Raw genomic sequence first — 26,720 nt, 5'->3', positions numbered from 1 at the left:
CAGTGCATTTCCACAAGCATCTGTGCCACAGGGCACCTGTGCAGCTACCAAAGACCGCAAGCTGCTGGGATGTACCACACTAAAGGATTCCCAAACAAGTTTTTTTTCCCCTCTAGTGTCTGGTCTGTTGTCCAGTCAAGTAGAACATTTTCTCACTTCGTGGATATGGTCATTTGCCACTTTCAGAAACAAACCGTGCTACAATGCTATACTCAATAGACTAGCATGTAGGATGTCACCAAAGAGACCCAGATTAGAAACTACAAATGGTCTGATCTGGAGAAAGAAAAACACTTATTAATTAAGGTCTATTCCCCTGTGGAGTATTAAGGCATCCAGGTCCTTCCTAGCTCAAAGTGCACCCTGTACAAACACAACAGTCTCTACTGCAGACTGTTCTATAACTTAGAGAAAGAAATACCCCTCAAGGATAGGTGTGCCCACCAAATTGGGTATAGGCTGGACCTAGGCTACCTTTGCTCTCCAATGGCACGGGAGGAGAAAGACCTACTGCCACCATCTTTTCTTTTCAAGGGTTTAGGTAGTCCCTTGCAGAATAGGGTCAACACAGAAAATGCTCCCTGGAGGGAAGCAGGTCTCTCCAAGTGCTAACCTCTCAGAGTGGCAAACCTTGAGCCTTGGCATTTTCCACTAGAACAGACAACACTCACATGCACTGTTGTACCCAATTTCAGCAGTACAAATCAAATCAGTCCAAAGTTCAACTGCACACTTCACTACACACACAAACCCTCAAAAGTACAGAACTCATTTTTTCTACAGGCAGTTATAATTGTTCCTCATTAACAAGCTCTGTCTCTAATTCTAGAAAAAAAGATTACACAACTTCCCATCTCCCACGTTTTCAGCTCCTCTGCAACTGGGCTTCCAGGCTACAGCTCAAAGCAAGCAATTTTAAAATCAGAATTTGTTAAGATCCTGAGATACAATTTCAAATTCTTCTTAAAAAGGGTCAGCTCTCTTCCCAGCTTGATCTAATTGCTACTCTTTCTTGTTGCCAATTGAATTAGCAATGTTATTTGCATATTCACTCATCTCCAATGAGGTCCTTCCAGAGGACATGCCCTACTTCCTTGATCAACATTTTCATACTGGCCCTACTTCAGTGAGTGACACATTACTTCCATGACCCATTGTGCTCCAAAAAGGCACCGCCTACTCTTGTTTCTTGCCATTTCTCCAAATTTATGGTGTTACTGAAGAGGTGACAAAAATCAAAACAACGAAAAGCTACTCGACCACCTCTGCTTTACTGGATGCTTCACTCAAGTGTGATGCAAACCAAAAATTTTCAGAAATCAGAAATTATTTTCAAAGAACTATTCTAGCTAAAAGTGTTAATTCCCTCATTAAAAATATTACAGCATGCTACTTTTTACTGATGCAAGTATACGTCAAGTAGTTTAAAAAATACCTCTGTAAAGTCAACTGAATTCCAGAAAACCCAACATAATCATGAGTTAGTAACACCTGCAAGATCATTGCAATTGTCTTCTCTAATCTACACAATAAAGGCATTTCAACTTCCACAAATTGATTCTTCTTCCTAAATCCTTTGTAAAATGATCTCATTTTAAAAATACCAATGTTTGAAAATCCACCTTTGCAAGTTGGCCCCAGTACCAAACTACCTTTATTGCTAAAATAAGACCAAATTGTAAGTCTAATAATAAAATAGATCCAAAACAAAGCAAGTGTGAATTTATCTAGCTTCACTTTCTAGCCGTTTGAGTTTAGTAATGCATGTCTGTTACATTTAAGTAGCTCATTACAAAATGTTTCCTAGGTAGGTATTTAATAACTGGCATTAAATCACTCCTCGACTGCTGAGTTAAATACATTGAGCTCCTACAAAATTTTGCTATGTATTTTTCCAGTACCTCACTCATTCCTATAGCTCTTCCTTGAACCTTCTCCAACATTTTACAATCTCTGTTGAACTAGATAATTTTCCAGGACTGCTTACGCTAATGCCAAATAGAGGTAAGATATACACGTTTTAACTGCATGACAATGTTTGATTAAATGACTTTCTTTAGCCAAGTACCACACTATGAACAGCTGTACATGTACATTAATGAATGTACTTTCTCCATTTTCACTCACTTCTTCCTTGGATTTAGAGCCTAAAAACACATTGCAGGAACTATGGTCATTTTCTCCTAATGGTGTAGCTTCAAATTTCAGTTTGCATGGCTACATCTTGCAAGGCAAGCCAGGCTGGCTGTTTTACAACAGTGATTGATTTATACTTCCACTAATCTTTTGTTATCTTCAAGCTGCTTGGATTTTACTTCAGGTAACAAATTAATGTATCAATCCGTTATGATGGAGTAAGGCTAAGAGCTAGTCTGCAAAGCCTCAGTGGTCTTCACTTGCAACTGCCATCTTGTCAGCCAATGTCTCTAATCCATTCAATTCTTTATGTTTATTTTGTATTATTTCAGGCTTAAGTTTAAATACTATGAGATATCAAGGCTTTACCCTTGGGCCAATACCTGGCCCTTAAGCTATTTTGTCAGGAAACCATAAATCATTTCCCTGACAGCACCCTGCTTCCTAAAAAGGCAGGTCGCTATCTGTTCCCTGCTAGCCTCCAGTGTATGCAGTCAAGGGCTCCCCTTACACAGCCTGACAAGGTCTCTGGGTCCATTGCCACAGCCGTGAATTGCTGGAAAATGCAACAGTCATGTCAAGCAAAATTCTTTAGTCACAAAGCATAGACGTAAGGCAATTATTTCACTACCGCCTCCACTCCCAGCACTTTTAAGACTACTCATCTTGACAGCTTTGAGGAACATGTATGCATTGAACTGCACTAAGGACACAACTCAAGTGGAAGCTGCATGTTACAGCAACCAGAAACTATCATGGCAAGCGCCTAGCTTCCCAGAGATGGTGAAAAAGCAAGCTGTGGTGCAAGTCGTATGACATCTTCTCAAGCTGAGCTACACGCTCCTGTCAAAGTAATTCTTTGGAAGAGAACCACCTCCCACACAAGGATTGAGGACAATGCAGTCGCAAATCTTTCCCTAGTAAGTCATGTAAGCTTATGATGAAATGACTGGAACCAAGCTGTTTACTTAAAAGTGCACCAAGCACTTTCATAGCAGGGTAGCATACTAGACCTTGCAGCTCCAGACTTTCAGCACTTAAGTTTCAGTTAATGTTTTCAATACAGTCATAGGAGAAACTCTGTAATCCTTGGGATGCTGAAAACCTAATTTTCCATTTAGTGATAATAAGCACTAAACCATTCTTACTGGTTATTGCAATAATGTTCTTCAGTAAACCTACTTTAGAGAATTTAACATGTATTTAAATACTCTTCTTTCTTCCTCTCTCTTCCTCCCCTCCCCATCTGGAAAGAATTAATTTGCAAGTCAAACAACAATCATTTGACTCACACAAAACAACATGAAACCAAGACTCTCAGTAGATTTATACCACATCCTTTAGGGTTTTAGTTTAGTTTCACATAGTGAAGCATCTAATGGCTTTCATAATTTTGAACAGATAATGCTGAAATTGGGCATACCACAAAAACAGCTGTGGATATGCATTTTCCAATAATGTTTAACTGATTTTTTTTTGCTATTTTCTGAAATGAGAAAAAACTCATTATGTGCAGAAATAATATTATGCTATTTTTAGCACGTTTTAGCATTTAGCTGTTTAGCAATTTTTTCTCCTTAGACTGTAGTGTTATGCAAAAATCAACAGATAGAGATTATCTTGGTTTACAAAACACAGCATACTAGTCATGAAGATACTTGGGTAACGTTATTCTAGATGCAAATTTGGAACAATATTAAACTTTAATCTCATTCTATGGTGTTTCATACACAGTTTCCAAAACAAATATACGAACCATTGCTTTTGTGTGTCCCCCCCCCCCACACCCTTTTATTTTTACTAATAATTTTTATTTAAATAAGACACAGGAACTTCTATACTGAAAAAAATACAAAACAAAAGCCACACTTTCCTTGTGTAAAGCAATATTGTGTGATAACTTGAATACTGTTCAGCACAGTGGCTAGAAATAACAGTACAACTATGTACAAAACTTTAAACAATATTTGACAAATTTCTACAGCTGGATGTAGAATACAATTGAGATAACTGCTGGGAAATTTACATGGCAAAACATTAGCTTTAACACATTTGGTTCAAAACCTTCAAACCTGCTAAGAACAAATGTGCAATATAATTAATATTTAGTTTCTCATGGAAAAATAAAAAGAACATGTCATGGCATTGCAAACATTGTAGATAGAGTTCATCGCTGATCTAAAAACCACTCATCACCTCCCCTGGTAACCTAACACCAGTAACCGAGACTACAGTTTCTTATCTGGACATAACCAGAGCATAAAAAGGTCATCATACTGCAATGTTAATCTAGAAGGTAAAATATTAAAGGGAATTGATACTTTCATCACAAGTACTCTCTCCCCTTTACCTTCAGTCTATAAAATATAGAGTGTTTTCACCTAGGCCTGAGATTAGTAGGATTAAAGATGGCTGTTGTGTTTCAAGGTTTTTCATATGAAAATGGTTAGGAGACAGACCTCTCTCTCCTTATACATTTTCTGCAAGGGGAGTCAAAACCCAGTAAATTTTATAGGCTGCAAATTCCACCTTGTGAGACAGTATCCACGAAACCTTCATAATAAAAAGGAAACTATGCTTCTTCATCTCCAAAGAAAATACATACTTAGTGAGTAGTTATTGGTGGCTTACTCTCACCCCCCTCCAACCTCATCTTCAAAAGAAAAAAAAAAATGGAGCGAGTTTAAATGCTCAGTAGCTGCAGGCTACTAATCTCCTCAATTCCTGGAAAAGGTGAACCTTATTCTCTTAGGAGCAGATAGCATAAATGTAGCTCCACTGAGCTGAAAGCAATGGAGCAAGAACATCAAGTTTATTTTGCCTCTAGGGTCCCCTTTGTATCACAGGAAATTATCTCTGAAAGCAATGCTCTTGTTGTTCCAGTACAATAGAAGAGCACTACTAAACAGTTCTTGCCATGCACTATTTTGAGAAAGTGTCCAGCCTGCAAAACCAGGATTAGTTTACCAGGATTTTTTTATTCACATTTCAGGAGGGGGGAAAACACACTTTTATACACACAGCTTCAGTAACTGAAAATGATGGGAGAAACTTTGATTAAGCAACACGAACTTAAAACTATTGTTTCCCCCCAGCCCTCTTTAACACACCCACTTGCTACTTTTGGACTTAAATCCAAACACAATTGCTCACTACATAAATAAAACGCTGCTCATCTAACACTGCTTAACAAAATCTGAATGCCTACTTCCAACCAGCAAATGAATGAACATTTCCAAAAGAGAAACTAAACATTAATTTGACTTTTAGTCGGTAACAGTAGCATTTCACATCCTTAACTGCCAACAAAAACATGAGAGGAAATCCCCATCACCCCCTGTGAAACCTGAAAGAATTTCTGTAGTTGAACAAAAACATTCTTGTCTTTCAAAATCCTTTCACACACAACATGGAATGTTTCTCAAGTACAGCCTAGTACTGAACACTTTATTTGCAACAGTTTAACAGTCATTAACTGAGCAACACCTGAAACCTTTAAAATGCCACATTTTACATATATTGAAATGACAGTAAATGCAACAGTTGTTTTGCTTGTAAGCACATGACAAAGTGATATACATCACAGATTTGCTGGTTCTCCTCACGTTCACCCATGTCCAGGGTCATCATTCACCTGGATCTGAATGCACTTATTCCAAGAAAGTGGAATGTAATGAGGAAATATTAATGCATAAAATAAGGAAAGGCAAAAGAGTGATGTTCCCTCTTTAGCTTTGTAGCTGTAAAATATTTTATATCCCAATATGATATACATTCCAAGTTACCTGAGTTTACACTTCGAGAGAAGTACCTGAAGCTAGGCCATAGGGTGGGCACTGTGCAACTGTTGTGGCCATTTTTTTTTTTTTTTTTTTTGCATTGTGTGTATTACAGAAGTTAGAAACATAAACACCTGGATCAATTGTAAACATAATCCTGAAGTACAGTATTTTCCATAGGACACAACACAGCAAGACATTTTCTATTCAGACAGGCAACTTCTTTTTTTTTATATATATATAGAGCTTATTTATACTGTAGAATTTGAAACAGAACACAGGACACAGTACTAATCTGGTCAAACATACTATGAAATGCATAGTCTCCACTTAAAACGATTAATGATACATGGATTCTGCAGGCATCACTGCTTTTCCACAAAAAAAAAAAAAAAAACTGAATATGAATTCTGTCCCTGCCAAGAACAGTGTTGAGATATTTTTTAGAATGCTGATAAGTATTCTGTTTTGTTCTGAAAGGTTGCCACCTCATGCAGATGTATCTGAACTATTATCTCCTCAATCCTCGTTTCAGGGCAGAGGCCTGCTCCACCTTGGTCTAGATTAACACATAGCTCTGAGGAGAGGAATGCTCTTCAGTCTGAATTTCTTGCAAAAGCGGCTGCTGCTGTTGGGATGGTTGTACAGAGACCTCTGTAGAGTCCATTGTGCTGGTGTCGTCTGACAGAGATGAGAAAGAGACCCGAGTCGAAAGCTGCTCAACAGTCAGAGTGCTCAAAGCTGTGCTTTGACCAGAGTTTGGAGAGTTCTTCAGTGTCAGGTCTGAAGCAGGAAGTAGGGGGCCCAGAAGTTTTACAGGACAGAAAGCTGATCCGGTTGGGATGAAATTAACCTTGTTTTTGTCTGGACATGAAAAGAGAGGGGCTGAGACAGGCTGACGAGACCTACAACAAGAAAAAAAAAATTATATATCTGACCACACAAAAATGTTTTATATGAAATGAACTTTGTGGTTCTACAAGCTGCTAAAATGTGAATGACAAGGAATGGGATTAATTGGACAGAGGGGCAAACATCTTCCATATTGGTAGTCAGCTAGCTGATCCACAGCATTAAAAATAGTACTGTCACAAAAATGACTTTATAATTACTGGATAAACATGCAACTTTCAGCAAGAAAAATCTGCAGTACATATGCACATGAAAAAATGCCACAGTAATTTAGAATGACACAAATTTTTCTTTAATAAAAACATTGCAGCAACAACACAAGCCTATTAAATCCCTTTGAGAAACTCCATGAAATAGACTTCTCCTTTCCCATATTCCGTAATTTGTCTGGAGGCTTCCTCCACAACCCAACTTTGCTCCTTCACCATCCAGCAGGCAAGGAATGCTATTAGAGCAAGAAACGTTCCCTCCTTAATCCTTTCATCCACAGGAGTTATGCATGCAACCTCAACAGCATGTGCTCAAATATTGCTGGGTCTAGGGAAAAAGACATGATGTCCAAGAGTTTAATTTCTGATCTCTTGCTCAACAGCAAAACGACTGAGCAAAACCTATGCCATAAGTATACTACCATTCACAATCACTTCACATAGGTTTCATTCCATTTTACATGTTTTATTTGTATCAAAACATAACCTATGCTTGAAACTGATAGAGTATGACAAAGTTTTTGTTTTAAGTCACGAACATTTATAAAGTTAATAAAAAGGTGCATAAATGCTTAGGAAATTAAATGTACCTTATCTTTTCTGCTTGGATTTTTGTTGCCTTTTATAAATGCACAAAAAGAGTTCAATCATAAAAGACTCCATTTCCTCTTCAAACCAACGTGAACACTTCAACTTCTCTTCTGTACAAACTCTAAGAATAGTTTGCTCCTGAAAAACTCATCAGCTGGAATAGTTTATTCATCTGCAGTTGAATCGGCTCAGTAAAAAGGTTTACTGCTTTGCAGATACCAGCTGATATAAAAGGCATTACTTACGACATTTCCTCAAAGACCTTCACTCGCTCACATCCCTCTGGGGGCTCTCGTTTGAACATGTAGCTGTTGTTTGGTTTGGGAGATGAGGCATACTTGGGCAACGGTGAGCTACTCCCACTGTCTGAAAATTTAAAGCAGTTATATTACTAGAGATTGAGAGTGCTTTTTAATTAAATTTGATTTCCAAACAAGATGCCTTTTTCACAATTTAGCCACTATGCCGGTTTGCTTCTACCACAATGCTTCCTTTTATTGTAGGCTATTTCTAACACCCTTGTATAGCACATTTCTTCAGAATAAAAGCTTCAGTGCAGCAGTAATCTCTCATATAACAACACATAACAGGAGGATATTTTTATCCAGAACACTGCAACTGGAATAAAGCAGAGCTGTAATCCTGGAAACAAGTTAGTTCTTTATTATGCATTTCAAAAAAACATAAATCAACAAGATAATATGCATAATACATGCAGAAGAATTATGAGTGGTAATGATAATATGCCTCCTCACTGTATAAACACAGTTACTGAAAATGTGCATATACAGCATATTTCTTATTTTGAAACACAATTCTTCACAGTAATATTGACCTCATTAGTCTCATGAATAGCTGAGAAGTTGCAAAAAACAAAGTTATTTTTGTAATACAGGTAGTGGTACCTCATCATTACATTGTCCTACCTTATTTGCTTCACAACTTATCTGTTTCAGTATTCAAAATAAAGACGACTTCTATTATTCAATTATCACTACTAACTATATGGTATATAGCTACTAAAGGTATTTTTGATGACCTCTAGCTGTCTCAGTATATTTTACAGATGACTCTTATGCACACATGGAACTAAAGGTTTGAAGATCTAGGAGACAAAAATATTGACAGATTTCTTTGTACTTTCTGGCAAACTGGTAAGAGATTAGACTCAACTACGGTAGTGCCAAAAGCACAGAACTTTGAAAACTTAAGGCACTGAAAGAGTTTGCTTTACATAAAAAGAGAAACACCCTTCCCGTCATCTTGGCAACATGAGGCTCAATGCTTCGAGAAAACAAAGTAGGTATGAGATAATTACTCACAGAAATTTAGCTCTTTGTTGTGGCTTCCACCTTTTCAAAAAGAAGTGCCTATCTAAGGCCAATATTAATAACCCCCTATTCTCTCTGCTCACGCTTACAATTAAGTAAAATGAAACACCAAGGTTAAAGACGATGCCAACTTACAAATGCATCTAATTTAGACAAAAATAACTACTGTAGCTTTATTGCTTTTGAGACTTTCTACCAATTTGGAGTATCATACCGTTTTTAAACTCAAATACTCTTCTTTATTCTGCAGCTGTTTATGTGAGCCTTTTCAGCAAGGGTAGAAAATCAACCAAAGCTCCAAGCGTTATGATCTAGATTTGCTCAAGCAATCAAAGGTTCTTTTAAGAGCTTGCAAACAGTAACTACATAAGCACTTGTATAACCGTGACTCAAATACTAAGTCTAACCATTAGAGGTTTTGATATATCAGTATTTCCTCTTAGATGACACAATCAACTCAAATGTCACACTTCCCTTTGAAGATTTCCTATGAAATATACAAGAAAAATTGTTGAAGTGAACTTCAGCAGTGTATTAATTATTCTCCTCTTTCTTGCTGTACAGTGAACCAGAACTTTTACGTACAGAATTTTAGGTGTTAACTGCACAAAGACAGAAAAACCTTAGAGATAATATTACATATTTATCAAGCTGAGAGCATGATGGTCCTTTTGGAATCTTTCCACTATTGGCCCACACACCTCATTCCAAATACAAAAATAATTAACAGAGTCCAGACAGTTTGTTTCCTCCTTCTAATATGTAAAATTGAAGATCCAAGTCTCTATTTAAAACCTCTGAGACACAAAATGTACTACTGTTCATTCTACCACATTAATGGAAAACTGTGGAAGTACATCCAAGGAAAGAATCAAATTGAATTCAAAGTTAAGTCAGTTTTTGGAAGATTTAGAGTCTTGTCTAGCCAGGTCAGTGTTCAATCAAGTTCTTGGTTTAAGATCTGTCTGGCTGAAAATTTTTTGTATAGGACAGTAGCTAAACAGGTAAAAAAAAAAAAAAAAAAATTATGCAATGTAATTTAATTGGATGTGTTTCCCCCTTTCTCTCCCCCTACTTTTTAAAGCTAAGTTGTTAGCTTTTCATTTTGACCAAACACACATCACACTGATATTTCAAAAATACATGGGGTTACTCAGAGGCTGACATGTACAAGCTTAGTATTACTCCTCCATTTACAGCAGTGGGGCTAGAATGGAAGGATACTTGGAAAATATGACACTCTCTAAACTGGTAAGAAGTGCTGTTTACAGCGTAAGCAGGTCTCCAGTTGCAAAAGTATCCTGTAAGCTCTCATTGCAAACTGCAATATTAAGAACCCTTAATGACACTGCAAATGCTCAAACACGGCTATTAACACATTCATTTCTCAGAGTCTGAAATGCATGGTCTTTCATGTTAGAGGATCCTATTTCATCTTCCACTCTTCCACCACCAGGGTATGCTCTGTTGGCGTATTTCAACAAGTTAATCAAATTTCATTATGATGACAATGATTGAAGATTAACAGATGTAACCCTTCCAAAAAGTTTTGTTACCATAATCACATGGAAGACAATCATGCAATCTTACTGTACTACACAGAATTTCTAAACATAAATATTTAAAATTGATATATTCTATTGTTTAAAAAGTGTCTAAGATTGCAATTAAACACTGAACAACAGTATTTCAGCCAACAGATTTAATATCACAAATTTTAACTTGCATATATTATAACAACAAAAGAGATAGACTAAAAGACAACATGTAAAACAATTTTTTTTGAGTGACATAACTTAAAGGAAAAAAGAAACTTTGTCAATGAAACTTGAGATTTGTTTTGATTGAGATTTCCCAGCTCAAAATGCTTTTGTCTCTGAAGACTCTACAAAGACTTGATATACAATTTTCACTTTAAAAGCTAGGAATCAGATACCAGGAAGTTAAAAAGTATCTCCAACCCAAGAGATAACATATCCATCAACGGATTGCTTGTAACACCATGCTAGCAACAGCAGGAATGCACAGTGCTAAACAAAAATACCTAAATCAAAATCCCTGAAAAACAGGTTATGCTGTTTTTGTATTAAAAGGAAAAAAAAAAAAAAAGTGAACCTGCTTATACCTGGGGTGCATTTAACTTTACCTCTGTCAATTATGCATAAGCAAGGTAGGTAACACTCCAAACTACAGTTTCAGAGACAACAATGATGTCAAATAGATCGAGTGAAACTGGTAGCTTTAATGCAGCAAGGCAGTCACTTACCTTGCAAAAGGCTGATATTTGAAAACAAAATCCTAACACCAACTGCCATTAAAATATCGTCTCTTGTCCTTCCCTCTCTGCTGCAGGCAATACTGCTTAGAATCACTACTCTGTTCAGAGCAGTATCATGATCCTTTTCTGAAATTTAGCTTTCACTTTCTTCTAAAAAATTAAATAGATTTTACCAGCTTCTTGCAGAAATGTAAACCAAACAGCTGATACAGTCCAAAGAGCAGCTGTGAGGGCCTCAGGCCAAAGCACAGCTTTGCACAAGAAATAAAAGATGCTTTAGAAATGTAAAGCAGTGCTGTGTCTGTACAGAGCGCTGGCTCCTCTCACTGCTCATGTGTCTCAACCAGACTACTAACCTCCATTTCCTATTCAAAAACATACTCAGGAGCATTCATAAAGCTGATAATTGTATATTTTTAAACAGTAAATCTAAGTAAGTTATTCCAGCGGAGAGGAAAATAAAGTTCAAACTTGAAAAAAGTAACAAGATATTTTCCTTGAGTTTAAAATGTCTTTGTTTGGTTATCTGCAGTAAAATACATTTTGGAAAAATTTATCAGGCCTTACAGCAAACTCCTCACAACCGTTATATTCTAGCATCACAGAACTCTCAAAAAGGGACAGGTGAAAAAACTAAGTTTTGTTTTATAAAGCAGTTAACATCTGTTGATGTTAATAAACTGTCTCTCTCAAAGCTTTCTACACTCCCGTAATTTTTATCTATATCCCTCATTTACCTATAATTAACTACTCTGATGAAGGGATAAAACATTCTTATTCAGAACAACCGACTTATGTGATCGTAATGATCAGGTGCTTTTCTGCCTACTGAGCCCCATTTACAGCTTCTGAGCTAATTACTTCAGGTATTGCTACAAGTTTTTCTAATTTCTACCGTGTCCTTAAAGAACAGAGCTGCGATGATCAAGCTTTCATTTTTCATAAACACAGTATTAAGTATATTAAGAGATACTTAAACTAAAGTAAAAACAGAATTACGTTAACTTTTCAAAGCTGGCTATTTATCGCTGTCATCTACACTGCTACTAAAGCAGTTTTTTGATATGTTGATAGCCAGTCTCAAGACCAAAATCCACAAATGAATATCTATTCCTTGTAAAGTTCAGCAAAAAATTTTCCTCCAAGAAGCTGTTTAAAAAGCCAAGACAGAAGATATGATCCTTGAAAAGCAGTAACAAGGTTAGGTGCAATATTCCAAACTCTGTCTTCACCTGCTACTGCCAATAAAATACTACAGAAAATTTCAGGTATTGCAACACTGAAATTGAGCACTACCTGCAAAAGGAATTATTTAATTTGCACTTCCTTGCTTTTTAACATGTATTTGTTATTAGGAGAGACATGAACGAATTTAGCAGTCAATTAAGAATTTGCCCATGTTGTAGCACTCAAGTGGATGTCTGCACAGCGATTTCACTCTTGCAACAGGACATAATTCACATGCATTCTGTTAGTAAGGAAAGTAGGGGGGAAAGCTAAAATCTCTGGTTTTGGAGCACAGTTAACTATCATGTTGGACTAAGAGTTTTACTTTTAACTGGTTAATTTAATTTCCCTCTTCCCTCAAAATTTTAGGATTGGGGCAGGTGATTTTTTTTTTTTTTTTTTTTTAATATCTGCTTACTTCCAAATTTAAGATGAGAAGGCAATACTTTTCAGAAGCAAAGAAAAGTTATTTCTCCTTCTCCATTCCCTAATTGTATTTGCTTCAGATTACATGGAATCAAAATTCCTTTAAGAATATATGATTAAGCAGAGAATATTATAGAAAAAAGTTCAAATCTTAATCATTTCCTCAAAATACTGATTAGTCTGAGTTTAGTTTATTAGTAATCTTTGCTAAATCAAAATTTTAAAACTTCTCATTTCCTCTGTGAAATTTACTACTCTTAGCTTGCAATTTTCTCCCAAATTCTGCATCCCTCCAAACTAACATCCACATTTCTAGTTGATATAAGATTTAAGTCTAGCCAACCTGAAGCCCAGAAAGAAGTAAAGAGGAGTTGTCCAAAAGTCAGTCCTTTTACAGTTGTAGTTATATTTTTGTTCTACATGTCTTGTCTGCCAACTAGCTCTTTTAATTACTGAAAGTCCAATTTACCCTCTACAAAACTACTTTTTACGGACTTAGAAAAAATGCAGGATATTGATATATAAACATAAAAACATCACGAAATAGCTTGAAGTGGAGTATAAGAGTTGATGAACAGAGTACTTTCAAACCAGCCCAAACACTCATTTACTAATTCACCATTTTGTTCAGCAGGTAACTCACCCATGTTGAATACATATTCTACCACAAACCTTCTGGAAACCTTTTTTAAACACGAACATGTTACTGTCTGAATTCTTCACATTAGATTCTTCATAAATAGTTAAGACTGCTGTGCTCCTCTGACGTATTTATGGAAGATGTTTGTGAAGTTTCACAAACAAGAGGGAAAAAGATATGTAAACAAACAAAACTAGTTTTAATATAAATCTCCAATCCCTCCACAACAATCAAACCAAAACAGAAACAAAAACTGATGTAATGAGTAAAATGAAGGTAGTTGTAAAAGCAGGACATCACATGCCTCCCATACGTAACGGTGGACCATTCTACTCTCACCTTTATCACGGTCATAGAGTAAATCTTCTGTTGAGCAAGGACTCCCATCCTGAGATTCAGGAGGGCAAAAGGGAGAGACACATGGTGAATGACTGCTGCAGCTGCTGCTGCGCTCTTGGACAGACGGAGTCTGAGTGTCAATGCTTCGTGTACTACTACTACGATAGTGAGCAGGTAACGGGGCTCTTCGACCATCAGGGATATCCAAAGGCTGCAAGAGAAATAGGTAATTCAGATTACAGAGAAAAGATCTATAGCCAATGTCAACCTGTAGCACTCAGAACTGAGGTTGTAAGAATAACAAATGTGCCGTTTTTGAAAGAAAACCAGGTTTTACACAAGAAAATAATACAATGTACCATGGACACAATATATACTAATTCCACTGAATTTTGGAACAATGTGCAGACGGTCCAAGTCAACTGTAAATACAATTAGATTATCTTATGCAAAGTTAATAATAGAATGTACTTCAACATTTATCTGTACATGCTAGCATTATGTGCATACATCATTACTCTGACACTGATAATCTCTAAGTATACTCAGTGGTACAATTTTCAATAAAGGTCACTGTTATTATAAAAGAAAAACAAGTACCCTGACAAAGATCACATCTGGATAAAAGGAAAAGAATAAAATGTCAAATAAAATAGTGTATTATTGCCATAATAACACATTGAATTACAATTCTAAAAGAAACTCTCCATGTTTTGCTAGTAAGTCATTCTGCTCTGGCAAACCTCTGCATCCCATCCTTCATCTCTTTAGTTGACCTTTGACAGTAAAGGAAATAAGTAGAAGATGCACAGCCTTATATAAAAGTTCACAAGCTCTGACTTGAATCAAAGCCACTAAGCACTGCCTGCTTCTATCAGTCTAGTTAGCAGTGGCCACAGTGATCTTGCATCCATTCTGCAATATATGGCGTAGACACGTTCACAGTAGTAGACTGGCATGCTCTACCTACTTGTCCTTTCCCAGTGGAAAAATCAGTTTTATCATAAAGATAATGCTGTTTTAAACATAACAAAAAAAAAAAAATCAAATGAGAATTACAGTTTTGCTTAAAAGTGAAGGGGTAAAAATGTCTGCAAGATTCAAATATCAATTTTGTCCTCAATCCAATAGGGATTATATTAAAGCCCCAGAGAACTGATCAAACATTCTACTACAAAACTTAATGCCTTTTTCCTTCTCGCTTCAAGTGTGCACTTTTATTTCATTGTCTTCCTCCTCCCCATGCACTCCAAAATTACAACAGCCTGTCCAGAGTCTAAAATTCAACCCAATACTCCTTCATGAGCAATAAAGACATGAAACGTATCAGCCAAAAATCGCATTCCCCCCTTCCCAGTGTTTCTCTATCCAGAAAAACGCCAGATGTTAAACAAAGAGGTAGATATAGTAGATCTGAAAGGTCCTCTCCTCCTTATGAGAATTCCAGTTAATACTATTTCATATATCAATTAAAAGCAAAGAAACACGCTATAAGGAGAACATATTACAGTTGCTGTATCAAATGCTTGAAAGTTTGGAAACAGCTGTACGGTCTGTTCCAACAGTTCAGTTCAGATTACACATGCGTTAGATGACTACATGTTGCTATTCCCATCACCCCCACCAGGCCATGACTCATTCAACGCGCAAGATCGACCTGAAGCCTTACATATCATTTGTTACACAGACAGAAGAGAGATGGAAAACGAGACTGAGGCTGCAGAAAGCAGACAGACAGACTCATAACTAATGTAACCAAGAAAATCTGCCATGCAGAGCTGCATTTTATCCCTGTCTCTGCTGCAAAGATTCTAAGAAATGCCAGGAAGTTATCTGAAGCAACCCTTTTCTACCATGGTATCTTTTCTGGATGGCCACTCTATGTAGGACTCAAAAACGCCCTCAGCATTCAGACACAGAAGGAGACTATGAGAGCTGCGCTTAAAACACCTAAAACGGCAAGCAGTATCCTGAATTACTTGAAGAATCACATTATAGAAACCTAATGGATGGAGAAACACAAATCCATCAAGTGCAGATAACATCATTGTTGTTCTTATATAGGTGTGATAAAAAGAATATTTCAGAGGCGCTCATATTATATAACAGCAAAAACCCATGAAGAAATTCAGATTTCTGACTTCAAAGCAAGGTTTAACAGTTAGCGTTAAGACGTACATCTAACGAGGAGAAAACAAAAACACTGAACAGCTGCTCATTAAGTGCATACACTATATTCTACGTAACAGGTAAAACAAGGATTCCAAAGAGGAAAAAGAATAGAACATGATCACATAATTAAAGACTTCAGGATAACACAGATGTTCTTCTACACCTGGAGGAACAATGTTGTGTTATGTACTCACAGAAAGTATATCCCAAGTCACATACTTCAACCTCCACTGAATTAAAATTTCAGGTAAAGAAAGTCATTCATATTTTCAGGCATGCCTCTAGACATACATACAAGTACAAAAAGCTAAATATTTATCACTCTTTCCAAGTAAAGTAACATCTGATATACAGAAAATGACTGCAAGTATTTCAGATTACTGTGCTTCTGTAGTTACATTTCCCTTCATACTGAATCCAAGTTTTGACCACAAGTCCAAAAAAACTCAGGAAAACATCAAGTAAAATTATATTGCACTTTTTAAAGTTTTAGGTATTAAAGCTGATTTAAAAAACACTTTAGAAGTCACTTTTGATGAGCCATATCTAAACTCAACTTCAAAAACTGAAGTCTTTCCAATTTTAAAATATAAGAAGCAGAAAAATTAACTCAGTGCAGCTGCTGTTAGTTTTCATAACACTCCGTGCATGAGAAATGACTGGAAAGTTTTGCATTCTATATAGCTTTTTTTTTTGCAAAATGGTCCAGTTGTGTACAAGCTTCATACCAAATGCACTGTGATAAGATACCAGCCAACCCCTAGAAGACAGTATGTTCTTGGATGCAGTTACATACCCCCCTCATCTCCCTGTAAAGGTATGGAATCGATCAATTGGACAACAGCATGCACTTTTTAATAGTGTTAAAATTCACCAGATTCCTTTCTGTATCAATCTTTCTGCTGGCGAAGAGAGAGAGAAAGAAAAAAAAAAAAAAACCACCCTACAAATCATCGGAAGTGCTAGTAAGATATAATATACCAATGGCAGCCTCAAAAAATGATCTGTTCTTCACAAGTCTTATCTTTTTGACATGCAACTTATTGAGAGCAAAGCATTTAATATTTTTTTTATTTAAAAGGTACTGCATAGACTGGAACACAAAGGCAGAGATCGGAAAGTGCTTTTGCCTTCTAACATCAATGAAGTAATCAATGTGTTAGACAAGGTGCATGTGCAAAAACATATAACGTATCCTGAAGAGTGTGTTCCTGGGAAGGAGCCCTTGAAAAAATTAATTTTCAGATGAAGGATATGAAGATGTAAGGTAAAGATCCCCTGCATCTGTGCAAATTAGAAAAACAGTAATTTTATTACAGGATTAAATTTTCTGATAGGGACATAAAAACATCATCTGTTTCTGGAAGTGCTATAAGTTAAACAAGAAAAACATCAATTATAATTACAATATTTTATAATTACATGTTATATATAATGTGTTATATTTTATATATTATGCATAATGTGTTATCTATAATATTTTATATATTATACACAATATAGTGTACACACAGTGTACACATAGTATACACATATAATTATATTTATAATTAATTTATTGTGTGACAGTAAAAACTGCTTCATTTCTAACTACTCTTCTATATTTGAAAGAAGTATCAGGTAAGATTTATTTCTAGTAGGAGACCTATAAACGTGTATGTGTCCAGTTGCATGGCACTTCAGTAGTTTCGTATCATTTTCCATAACTAGGAACCTCTTCCCCCTGCTCCCCAGAAGAGGTTGACCATCCTATTGTACCAAGTCTCAAACTTTTGTGTTGTGGAGTCACTATGGGACTAAGAACAAAAGCCAAAGTCGCAACTTCACAAAAAGCTGTTCCCCTCTTACAATATGGGAAGAGACAGATATGTGAATTCAGTTTCCTGGAAAACCAGTTAGCAAATTATAAAACAGAAGGAAAAATATATCCATGACCTTTTAATAAATGCATTAGAAGAGGGAATCCAGTTTATTAATAAATTGGAGGAGGAAGAAGCTATCATAAAGTGACTCAAAAACGTCACCTTTAACTCTGTTTTCATGAAAGAAAATGCAGAAAGCCTTCAACTAATTAACCAAGAGGGATGATCTGAAAAAAATACATATACACACATGACTAACACGAAAATTCAATATTTTGAATGCTTGACAACTTACAACTCAATCGCTCTAAATTTATGATCGATTAGATTATTAAAGAATTACCTAACAACATTACTGTATCAACTGCATTTGTGAAGCATACAAGAGTAACAAGACTCATCTCTATGTTTGTCAGTATAATTTCTATTTTTACTAAAAATTATTAAAAAAAAAAAACAAAGTAGAAAGTCTCCAAAGAATTAACAGTACTAAGACAGAAGAGATATTCCAATGAATTTATTCATCTTTTAGGAAGTGGGACTGCAAAAATTCAAGTCAACAAAAGGGAAACTAATAAGTGTGCAATAATACAATCTGAAAAATAAAAACAATAACAGTCTAAAAATTTAATCAAATTGATTTATGTCTGAAGAGTAAGCAAGAAAGTACAAAACTAGGAGGAAAGTTTCACAGGTTACCAATTGAAACTGGGAGCTAAATTAAAAAAAAATTGAAGAATTCAAGTATGACCACAAAACTAAATCCACTGTAACCCAAACGCTTATTTTCGTCCAGTGTATTAGTTAGTCCGGTTTAAAGATGATGAACAAAGAAAGAAATGAGAGCCCCTTACAAATATTAACATGTTTGCACTGAAAAGATATAGTGAGACTGATAGAAAAAAAAATCCAAGAGAAATAAGACTGAAATTTTAAAAATTAATTAAAATAAAATGCATTTTGTTTTATTCAGGAGAATAGAGGCCAAACGTGGTTAGTCAAAGGAAATGAAGTAGTCTGACAGCTACTAATGCATGGCTAAATTTGATTAAAACATTAGGGAGTGAACTGTACCTAAAATAGTGAGAAGGATTATTACTCTTACTTTTAACAATCATTACCATTCCCAAAAATCTTTCTACAGTTTGCTGACAAATGAATATAGATTCACAGTAAGGTAAGAAGTGTTTTATACAGCTGGATAGATGGATTGATATGAAAACCAAGGTTTAAACATGCATTATTAAAGCCGAGAACCAAACTTGAAAGCAGGTTAAGAGAAACTAGCTGAAAACCTATATGCATAGACATACTAGTCTTACAAGCAAGCCGATAAATTCCTGCTTCCATTTCACCCAAAGCAATCAATTATTTTTGATTGCTGTTTGAAAACTTCTCAAAAATACAGAATGTTACAACTAGAAAGAATAATGGCAGAAAATTGAAAGAAAAACAAATTGTTCCACTAGCAGTGAAACTAATGAAGTTCGGTTTCCTATGGTTTATCTTTTGTCCACTAACTCCTAACCTTCAACCTAGCTTCCCCAGGCTAAAAAAATCTAAACTACTTGATTAGAAAAACGTTTACCAGAAGTAAGATTTAGTAAATTACTCTTACTATGACCTTCCATAAGCAAGCTATGAGACTTAGTAAGCTCAAAGATAGCAGTGATAGGAGTCTTGGTTCAGGTTGCACGAGAACACACTTCACAGAAGTGGACAGTTATATAGCAGGAAACAAACCTCTGCCCACAAAGATGGACTTGACTTCAAGGGCAGTATCTAATTTATGACTTTCTTTTGTGTCTGAAGACTCTCCCAGTTAGATGTTTGGAGGAAGGGTTCCCTATTGCCTTGGTTGCGTAAACTGCTGAGCGCCTCTGGCCCCAATCCAACAATGCACTTAAGTATGCGCTTAACTGTTTTGTTGGATCAGAGCCAGTACATTCAGTAACTTATGAGACTGAGTTCTGCATCGAAAGTAATAAGCTGTTAAAGCCCAAGGACAACATTTACGAAGATGATTTGTCTGATAAATAAATAAAATGTCCTCGAACCGTAAAAGATTACAACCCTAGCTACAGCAACATCAATGGCGGTACTGTAATTACATACCTTTTTATACTGTCTTTGGAGATGGCGCAACAAAGTTTATTGATTATGGGTTTTTTTGTTTGGTTGGTTTTAATTTTCTTTACCCTCCTATCAAAACACAGATCTCTTCTAAAAGGATGAGACAGGCTTAGGAAAGCACACTTAGCATAAGACATTTACTATTTCAGTATTTCATTCTTAAGACTGCTTTGTCTACCCAACTAAGTCTTTGGAGAAGGCAAGAATGTTCCAAAGCTTTTTTAAGCTTACTGCCATAATGAAGAACTAAAAACACCAGGTTTTGAAATGTTAAAGCTCTGATTAGAGTTTGATTTCTACATTGATTTGCTACTACATGACCATTCAAAAGATCAGGACCTATATTTTAGAGAAGATTAGAGAAAACAGGAGAGTAGCTCATCCCACAGCAAAAAATTTAATTGGTTATTTAGGAGACAGTGTCTGTAAACCAAATAGTTCAAGTATGAAGTGTCATCTAAGCATTCCAATATTTTACAACAAGGATTCAAATGCTCCAGGCCTCCTGTATAAGCTAAACTCCTTATTTTGTCCATATTCCCCATATGGAGATCTCCCATGGCACATCAGAGTCTTCTGTTTATGGAAGTAAAGACTAAAATCAAAAAGTATAATATAGCCCAGAAAACTAAATCTTGTCTAAAAAAAGAATACGAAAATGAAGTAAATGAAGTCCTCTCCCAATCTGTGATTACTTACTCCTGTAACCTGAACTATCTGAATTTTCAAGCATTTGCTTTTCTCAAGAAAAACATTCAAGTTTTTCAATGGAAAGGATATTCTAAACAAAGCATGTTTGGCCATAAGTCCTTTTCTTCAAAAAAAAAAAAAAAAAAAAAAAGGAAAATCAAAACATTAAAACAAATTTCTGAAATAGTCTTTTAAAGAAAATGATTCGCAATTTCAGCTATTAGGAAGGGTTTCACAAGTTTAGAGGCTACAGACAAAAAACAACCATAAATACATTAATACTAACTTACCTTGGATAATTCTTCTTTTCCACTGTTCTCCTTGATGAATACTTTTTCCAATTCAGGGCTTATTCCTTCTACATTACACGGCACACGTGAAACAGTTGATTTTGGCACTGAAACGTTTGACAGTGGCATAGGGACTGATCTGGAAATAGACGCCTAGAAGGTAAAGAGTTACATGGTTTAAAGCTGAAAAATGGAACGAGGTACAAGTCTGACATCTGTACCAAAGAACTTAAAAATGATAAAGTAAGAAACTTGGTATCAATTTTGCCAGCTAGAAGACCATCTTTATGCAGCAAGCTCCAATTAAAAAAATGCTTGCATGAATCAAAAGCCACCAAAACCACCTCTATATGCTAAACTCAGAAGAGTTCTACACTAAAAGCATTCTGCTACCTTATTTATCAATAAGTAGGCAAACATATGTACTTTCTAAAGGTACTAAATATAAAATATGCAGCGACGGGGAGGGGGAGCACACACAGGGTACTGATTCTGACGGTTTAGCTGTGATCCAAAAGGCATTTCCCAGCATTCCTAAAGCTTAACCACTCAACTTGAATATTCACTTAATGCACTTTTATTCTCTTTTGGTTTGCTTCAGTAAAGGAAAAACAAAGCATTTATTCTCAACGTCTAATTTCATTAGCTTATAACGTTTCAGCACTTTATGTCAAAAGTCCTAAAACAAGTCATTTGGAGTTTAAGAATCAAGCATGCAAATAAATGCAAGAATGGATTTCAGAATAAACTGCCATAGTGGAGCTCTACTACTGACAGGAACCATTCACAATAAATGCACATGCATTTGTGCTGCCAGTCTCAAAAGCTTTATTTTGGCAGCAGCTACACAGCATAGATGCACCTACGCTGATGCCATGAGTGATACTCATCTCCCAGAAATATCTTCCTCTCATTCACAGAATCACAGGATGCATTAAAATGACAAAAGGTAAAATATACCTGTGGACGTCTCTAAAGTTCCAATATAGTAAACAGCACTTTTTTCCATCGAGTTCTTCGCAAATGAACATTGCACAACGTGCATTTCAAAGCGTGGAATTCCAAGGCACGTACCACTTGTGTGGAGGCATTACTCTGAATTTGACAAGAACACTGCCTGCAGGATGGCTTCCTACAGCAGTGCCTGACTTGGAAACTTCATTGGTCTTGTTAAAGAACACCACCTTGAAAAATCACAAAGCTGCACAAGCCACTAGCCATGACAGAGTGAGCCCCTGCTGCTAAAAAATGCTACTTCAAAGCGTACGTTAAGGATCATAGGTGGATATCGGTCTCTTTCAAAGACTGTTTTTACGATTACTATAAATAGCGGCAGATACATGCAACAGCTTACTTCTTTGAGACAGAAAGCAAAACCCTTTCCTACACAGAATGTAGTGAATCTTTTGTTATAGAGGAGTACGATTTTCAGGAAGAATATCAAAGAGTAGGTGTGCTGGCCCAGGTAGAATTCCCCAGATGTCTTCATCACGGGTTTAGGTTTTATCCACAATGACATTTTATCCAAGCAGAAGAAAGAATATGAAGAAGAATCTGCCATCACAACTCAATCTTTTCTTTCCAAAACACAACCTATCTAAAAAGGTTGTCAAGAAATACAATGACAGAGCAAACAGATTTCAGTAGTTCAAATCATGGCCTATTTGTAACATGGGGAACGAGTTAAGGATCTGCTCATAGGATGAAATTTACTCAGGACTCCAATGTCTCCATCACAAAATGAGGAAAGATGAACTGCTTTCCACAAGTGGCTTAAGGTTCACAAAGTCATTGACAGAACCTTGCCTTACTTTTGAACTAGTAATCAGATTTCAATCCCATTGACAGTTTGTAACTGTTGGAATAGACATCTTGTGGCAGATCTTCCATTACACCTTGCTGAGAATCTCCTTCATTTAGCCAAGTAATTTATCCAAAACTATCCTTCATACATGCCGGTATCTTTCTAACAGAAAAGATACAGATATTCCCAGAGAACAGGCAAGTTCTTATAACTTTGCGATATGTGAAAAGGACCTGAAAATTGTCTTAAGCCAGGCTAATGTTAAAAAATCAGCTATATTAAGATCTGCCTAAACTCTCACATCCCTTTGAAAAAAAAGGTAAGTAATAAGAAAGCAGAAAACAGAAGGTGTAACACTAGAAGCCTGAGAGATTTTAACAGACTTTGATGTTCTATTCCTGATTCAGGGAGAGATGTCTCCTGATAGTGTCTGTTCAGGTATTTTGAAGGCTTGAGAACATTCAACAGAAGATACGTCAAATCCATAGACTGGCTGCTGGAAAGAAGTCCTGTTACGACATTGCCCATTGACACAGAACATTAGAATGGTCATGAACATAATGCGGACATACCATTTTATATCCTAAAATCTCAGTCTTTGATCATGCCTAATTGAGCTTTTACACTGAGCGTCTGGAACAAGACCAGACTGATGATGGTGGCAATTTTTCCATTCAATATGATGGAAACACTCAACAAATACCATAACACAGCAATGGTGTTTCAGCTCAAGTAAGCCACTGCTACGCTGAGAGACTTACATGAAGGCTCTCAGCCTAGAGGACAGGATCCTTTATTTACTACCGATGACTCTGAACCACCATTAGCAGTCAACAGGTATGTCTTAGGGAACACCATGATAAAAAGGATGTGCAATCTGAAGTGTGAGAGATGCTAACCAGCCTTCTAATTCTAGTAAGTGGGTTGCTATAGAAAGCATTGTCTTGATTTCAGCTGAGCTTAAATTTGAAATGAATTATTACACCCTTTTTAAGAAGTCCATCAATTTTCCTTGATGTCATGAGGAAATGGCCTCTATAGCCAGTAAGCTAAAGCTGGCCGATAAGCCAAGTATCAGAAAGATTCCAGAAATGGGACAAGAAAAGGAGGACTTCTCTCAAATCTCTGGTGTTATCAGTGTTGCAAATTATCTGACCAGTCAATGGTAAGGTGAACTACAAGTCTGTCTGTAACAAGCCAATTAGTTCCAGAAAGGCAGAAAACTGATTTCTGTAATCTTAATAGTACAATTAGCTTTTAACAGGTCCCATTCAAAGTTCTGCTTGCTGCTCGAAGACTGATCATTTGTTGGGCTGCCGATCCAGACTGCTTACCCTTACTAATTTTTTCTTTTTTAACAGCTCAGGTGAAATTGGGTGGAGAAATAAGCAAATACCATCTGCAGGAGCAGAGCCTTTTGAAAGTGCTACCACAAAAATCAGTCTGCGAAGCAAGTACATATTCCAAGAAACAGTCTCATCTGGCCATGCTCAGAGCTTTTACAGCATTTTAATATATTTCAGTTGCTATCCTGCGGCAACTCTTCTGTCTTTCATTATATGATGACCATCAGATATAATTCAGTGTAGCTGCAATGGTATCAGGTTGTTAAGCATTTCAATGTAACACAGCAAAACACAAGAAACAAAACAGAAGAACGGTGGGAAGAAACAACAGGCTATTCACTTAGCACTGATAAGAAAAGAGGCTGCTAATATAAACAGCTGTCTACTTACCTGAGTCTGACTGATTGCTATATGGTTGCCATGGAGAGGTGACTGACGTTCTTTCTCTTTACTGTGACGACTACTCTGCTTACTGCGCTGAAGCTGCTGCCTCAGTTTGGCAATCTGCTGGAAAGAAGTTCAGGTGAAGTAATAACGAGTTATGAAATCAATAACTGCTCATATCTTTCCTTATAAAGTAAATCACAGACATTTTAAGTCCTCTTTAGAGGATCTAACAAGCACATTGGATTGTTTGCCCTTGAAGCATGAGCATTAAACCTTCTGTTTGCTTATTAGATTCTTTCTCCAAAGTATCTGCCCTATTTGCCAACCTGAATGTGACAGCAGGCATAGCTTAATTACTACATCTCCTCATTTACAAACCAGCACTGTAGTAACTGATGCAAACAAAACTAGTCCTCCTGACAACTTGAAGGAATTTTTGGCCTCTCACTGGTTTAACTGGGGACCATGAAGCCTACAGTTTAATTTCTTTGATCTTAAACAGAATTAGTGTTGTCCAGTGATAATCCATCATAAAAGTAAAAGAGCCTTCACAAAAAACTGGCAATCAATGTGCATTGCTCTGTGTTGTAGAACTTATTTTATACTTTTAATAGCATTTCCCTGCAGGATGAAATATCACAGATTCCTTCAGGCAGACAAAATTATCTTTTCTGCTGTCTGCCGCAAAGATGTCTAATCAAAAGATACATATTTTAAAGGTCAAGTGCAACTACAGCATTTACCTGATCCTCAATGGAAGCTGAAAGAACTTAATTCAGGATACCTCCACTTACTTATTCCTCCTCAATAATTTCTACATGAAAGAGAGTATTTACCTCTATACACCTTTTCTGAGAAGTTTAGACTATGTGCAAATTTACACTACAGGCAGATACTTCCTTAAGTCTCTGTACGTTTTTCTTTTGTGCTCAGGCCTCACTCTCCTTCATACTCAGCACAGTGACATGTAAGGTAGAACACGTATGCCTCCATTTCATTTTTAACTCAGTTGTAGAGGTATAATTAAAGACCTCAAGGTCAAGCAGGGAGAACTGAATCACACAGAATTCACATTTCAAAGAACTTCATCAACTGGAAAGTAATCTCTCTGCCTGAGTGATGGCCTACAAGCACATTCACTCTGTGGTTAACTCCAAGTAGATAAATACATCACTAATGCCCTTGCAAAGTAACTGTGTGATAGAAAATCACTCCACATCACTCTTCACAGTTCAGAGATGACAGTGCTTGATGAAGGTTTAGATGGAGCTTAGCTCCAGGCTGTGGACTTTTCTTGGTGATGCTTCTGTTATTACTCACAGAAAAGGGATCCACCTTAGTGGCTTCATATCAAGTCCTTGCCACAGCTTGTTATCCATATTCAAAGAGGTGCTACTCAAAATGGTTGAATCCTTTGGATCTGTCAACAATGGACAAACAGTTTAGATCTCCAGAAGAGCCTGAGTGTACAATACATCAAGATAGAGCCCTCCTGTGACTGAGTACCTAAGTCAGGAGAGCCAGATTTGGAGAACTGGAAGACTAACCTCTTGATTAAAGGTGCAACTCGGACACCATGTGGGAAGAAAGTTTGAAGGAAGCTGAATAGATATCTTATCTCTGCAAAGAAATTTTGTCCAGAAACTTCCCCACTCTCCCTGCAGAAGTAATGGCAATTAGGAAACCCAGCTCCATAGAGGAATGGAGAAGCAAGTAGAACTAGTTTGAAAAACAGCATGTAAAAGCATACGTACATCTACCAGGATTTAATTCTAAAATATTAGAGAAGGGGGAGAATAGGGAAAACACCTTTATCGCTTCCTTTAAAAACAGAGCAAGAGAAAAATAAGGCCCAAACCAAAAGATAGCGGTGGACTGAAACGGATGCTACGTGAATCTTTGCTGCTAATCAGAAAGCAAGGACACTAGGCAGGGAGAGAGTCGTATGTAAATATTTTCTCTCTGCTGCATTTTCTTGATGTTGTGCACTTCTTCCTATTTAAAAAGTTAACTACCCCATTTTTAATTCAATGGAAATCTAGGTTTCTGAGTACTCCTCAGGAGCATGCTATAGAAAAGGTCTATATAAATCCACCCCAAAGCTCTGACTCAGAGTCCTGTTGCAACCAGTTTGCAAAACTTCAAAAGAGCAAAGATGTTCACTGTAA

The 26,720-nt window shown here is 36.5% G+C and overlaps 1 protein-coding gene across 5 annotated transcripts in view; it reads right to left on the bottom strand.

Moving 5' to 3' along the window:
* Window positions 1-5,987: 5,987 nt before the first annotated feature.
* GLCCI1 (glucocorticoid induced 1) overlaps window positions 5,988-26,720 on the bottom strand; it is a 55,404-nt gene continuing 34,671 nt past the window's right edge. The window contains exons 4-8 of one of the 5 annotated variants that reach the window (XR_011139626.1): window positions 24,556-24,672; window positions 21,016-21,168; window positions 13,869-14,079; window positions 7,627-7,993; window positions 5,988-6,820 (exon numbers count right to left, since the gene is read on the bottom strand). Coding sequence is in view for 4 of the 5 variants with exons in the window: in XM_068934934.1 (XP_068791035.1) it covers window positions 6,475-6,820; window positions 7,873-7,993; window positions 13,869-14,079; window positions 21,016-21,168; window positions 24,556-24,672 (948 nt within the window). In the remaining variant the exon portion in view is untranslated. The remainder of the gene's footprint in view (window positions 6,821-7,626; window positions 7,994-13,868; window positions 14,080-21,015; window positions 21,169-24,555; window positions 24,673-26,720) is intronic. The other 4 variants (XM_068934934.1, XM_068934935.1, XM_068934936.1 and 1 more) reach the window with 4 other exon arrangements.

The sequence above is a fragment of the Struthio camelus genome, chromosome 2, assembly GCF_040807025.1.
Source record: "Struthio camelus isolate bStrCam1 chromosome 2, bStrCam1.hap1, whole genome shotgun sequence".
Classification (NCBI taxonomy): Eukaryota; Metazoa; Chordata; class Aves; order Struthioniformes; family Struthionidae; genus Struthio; species Struthio camelus.
This window is presented reverse-complemented; position numbering and strand designations above follow the sequence as displayed.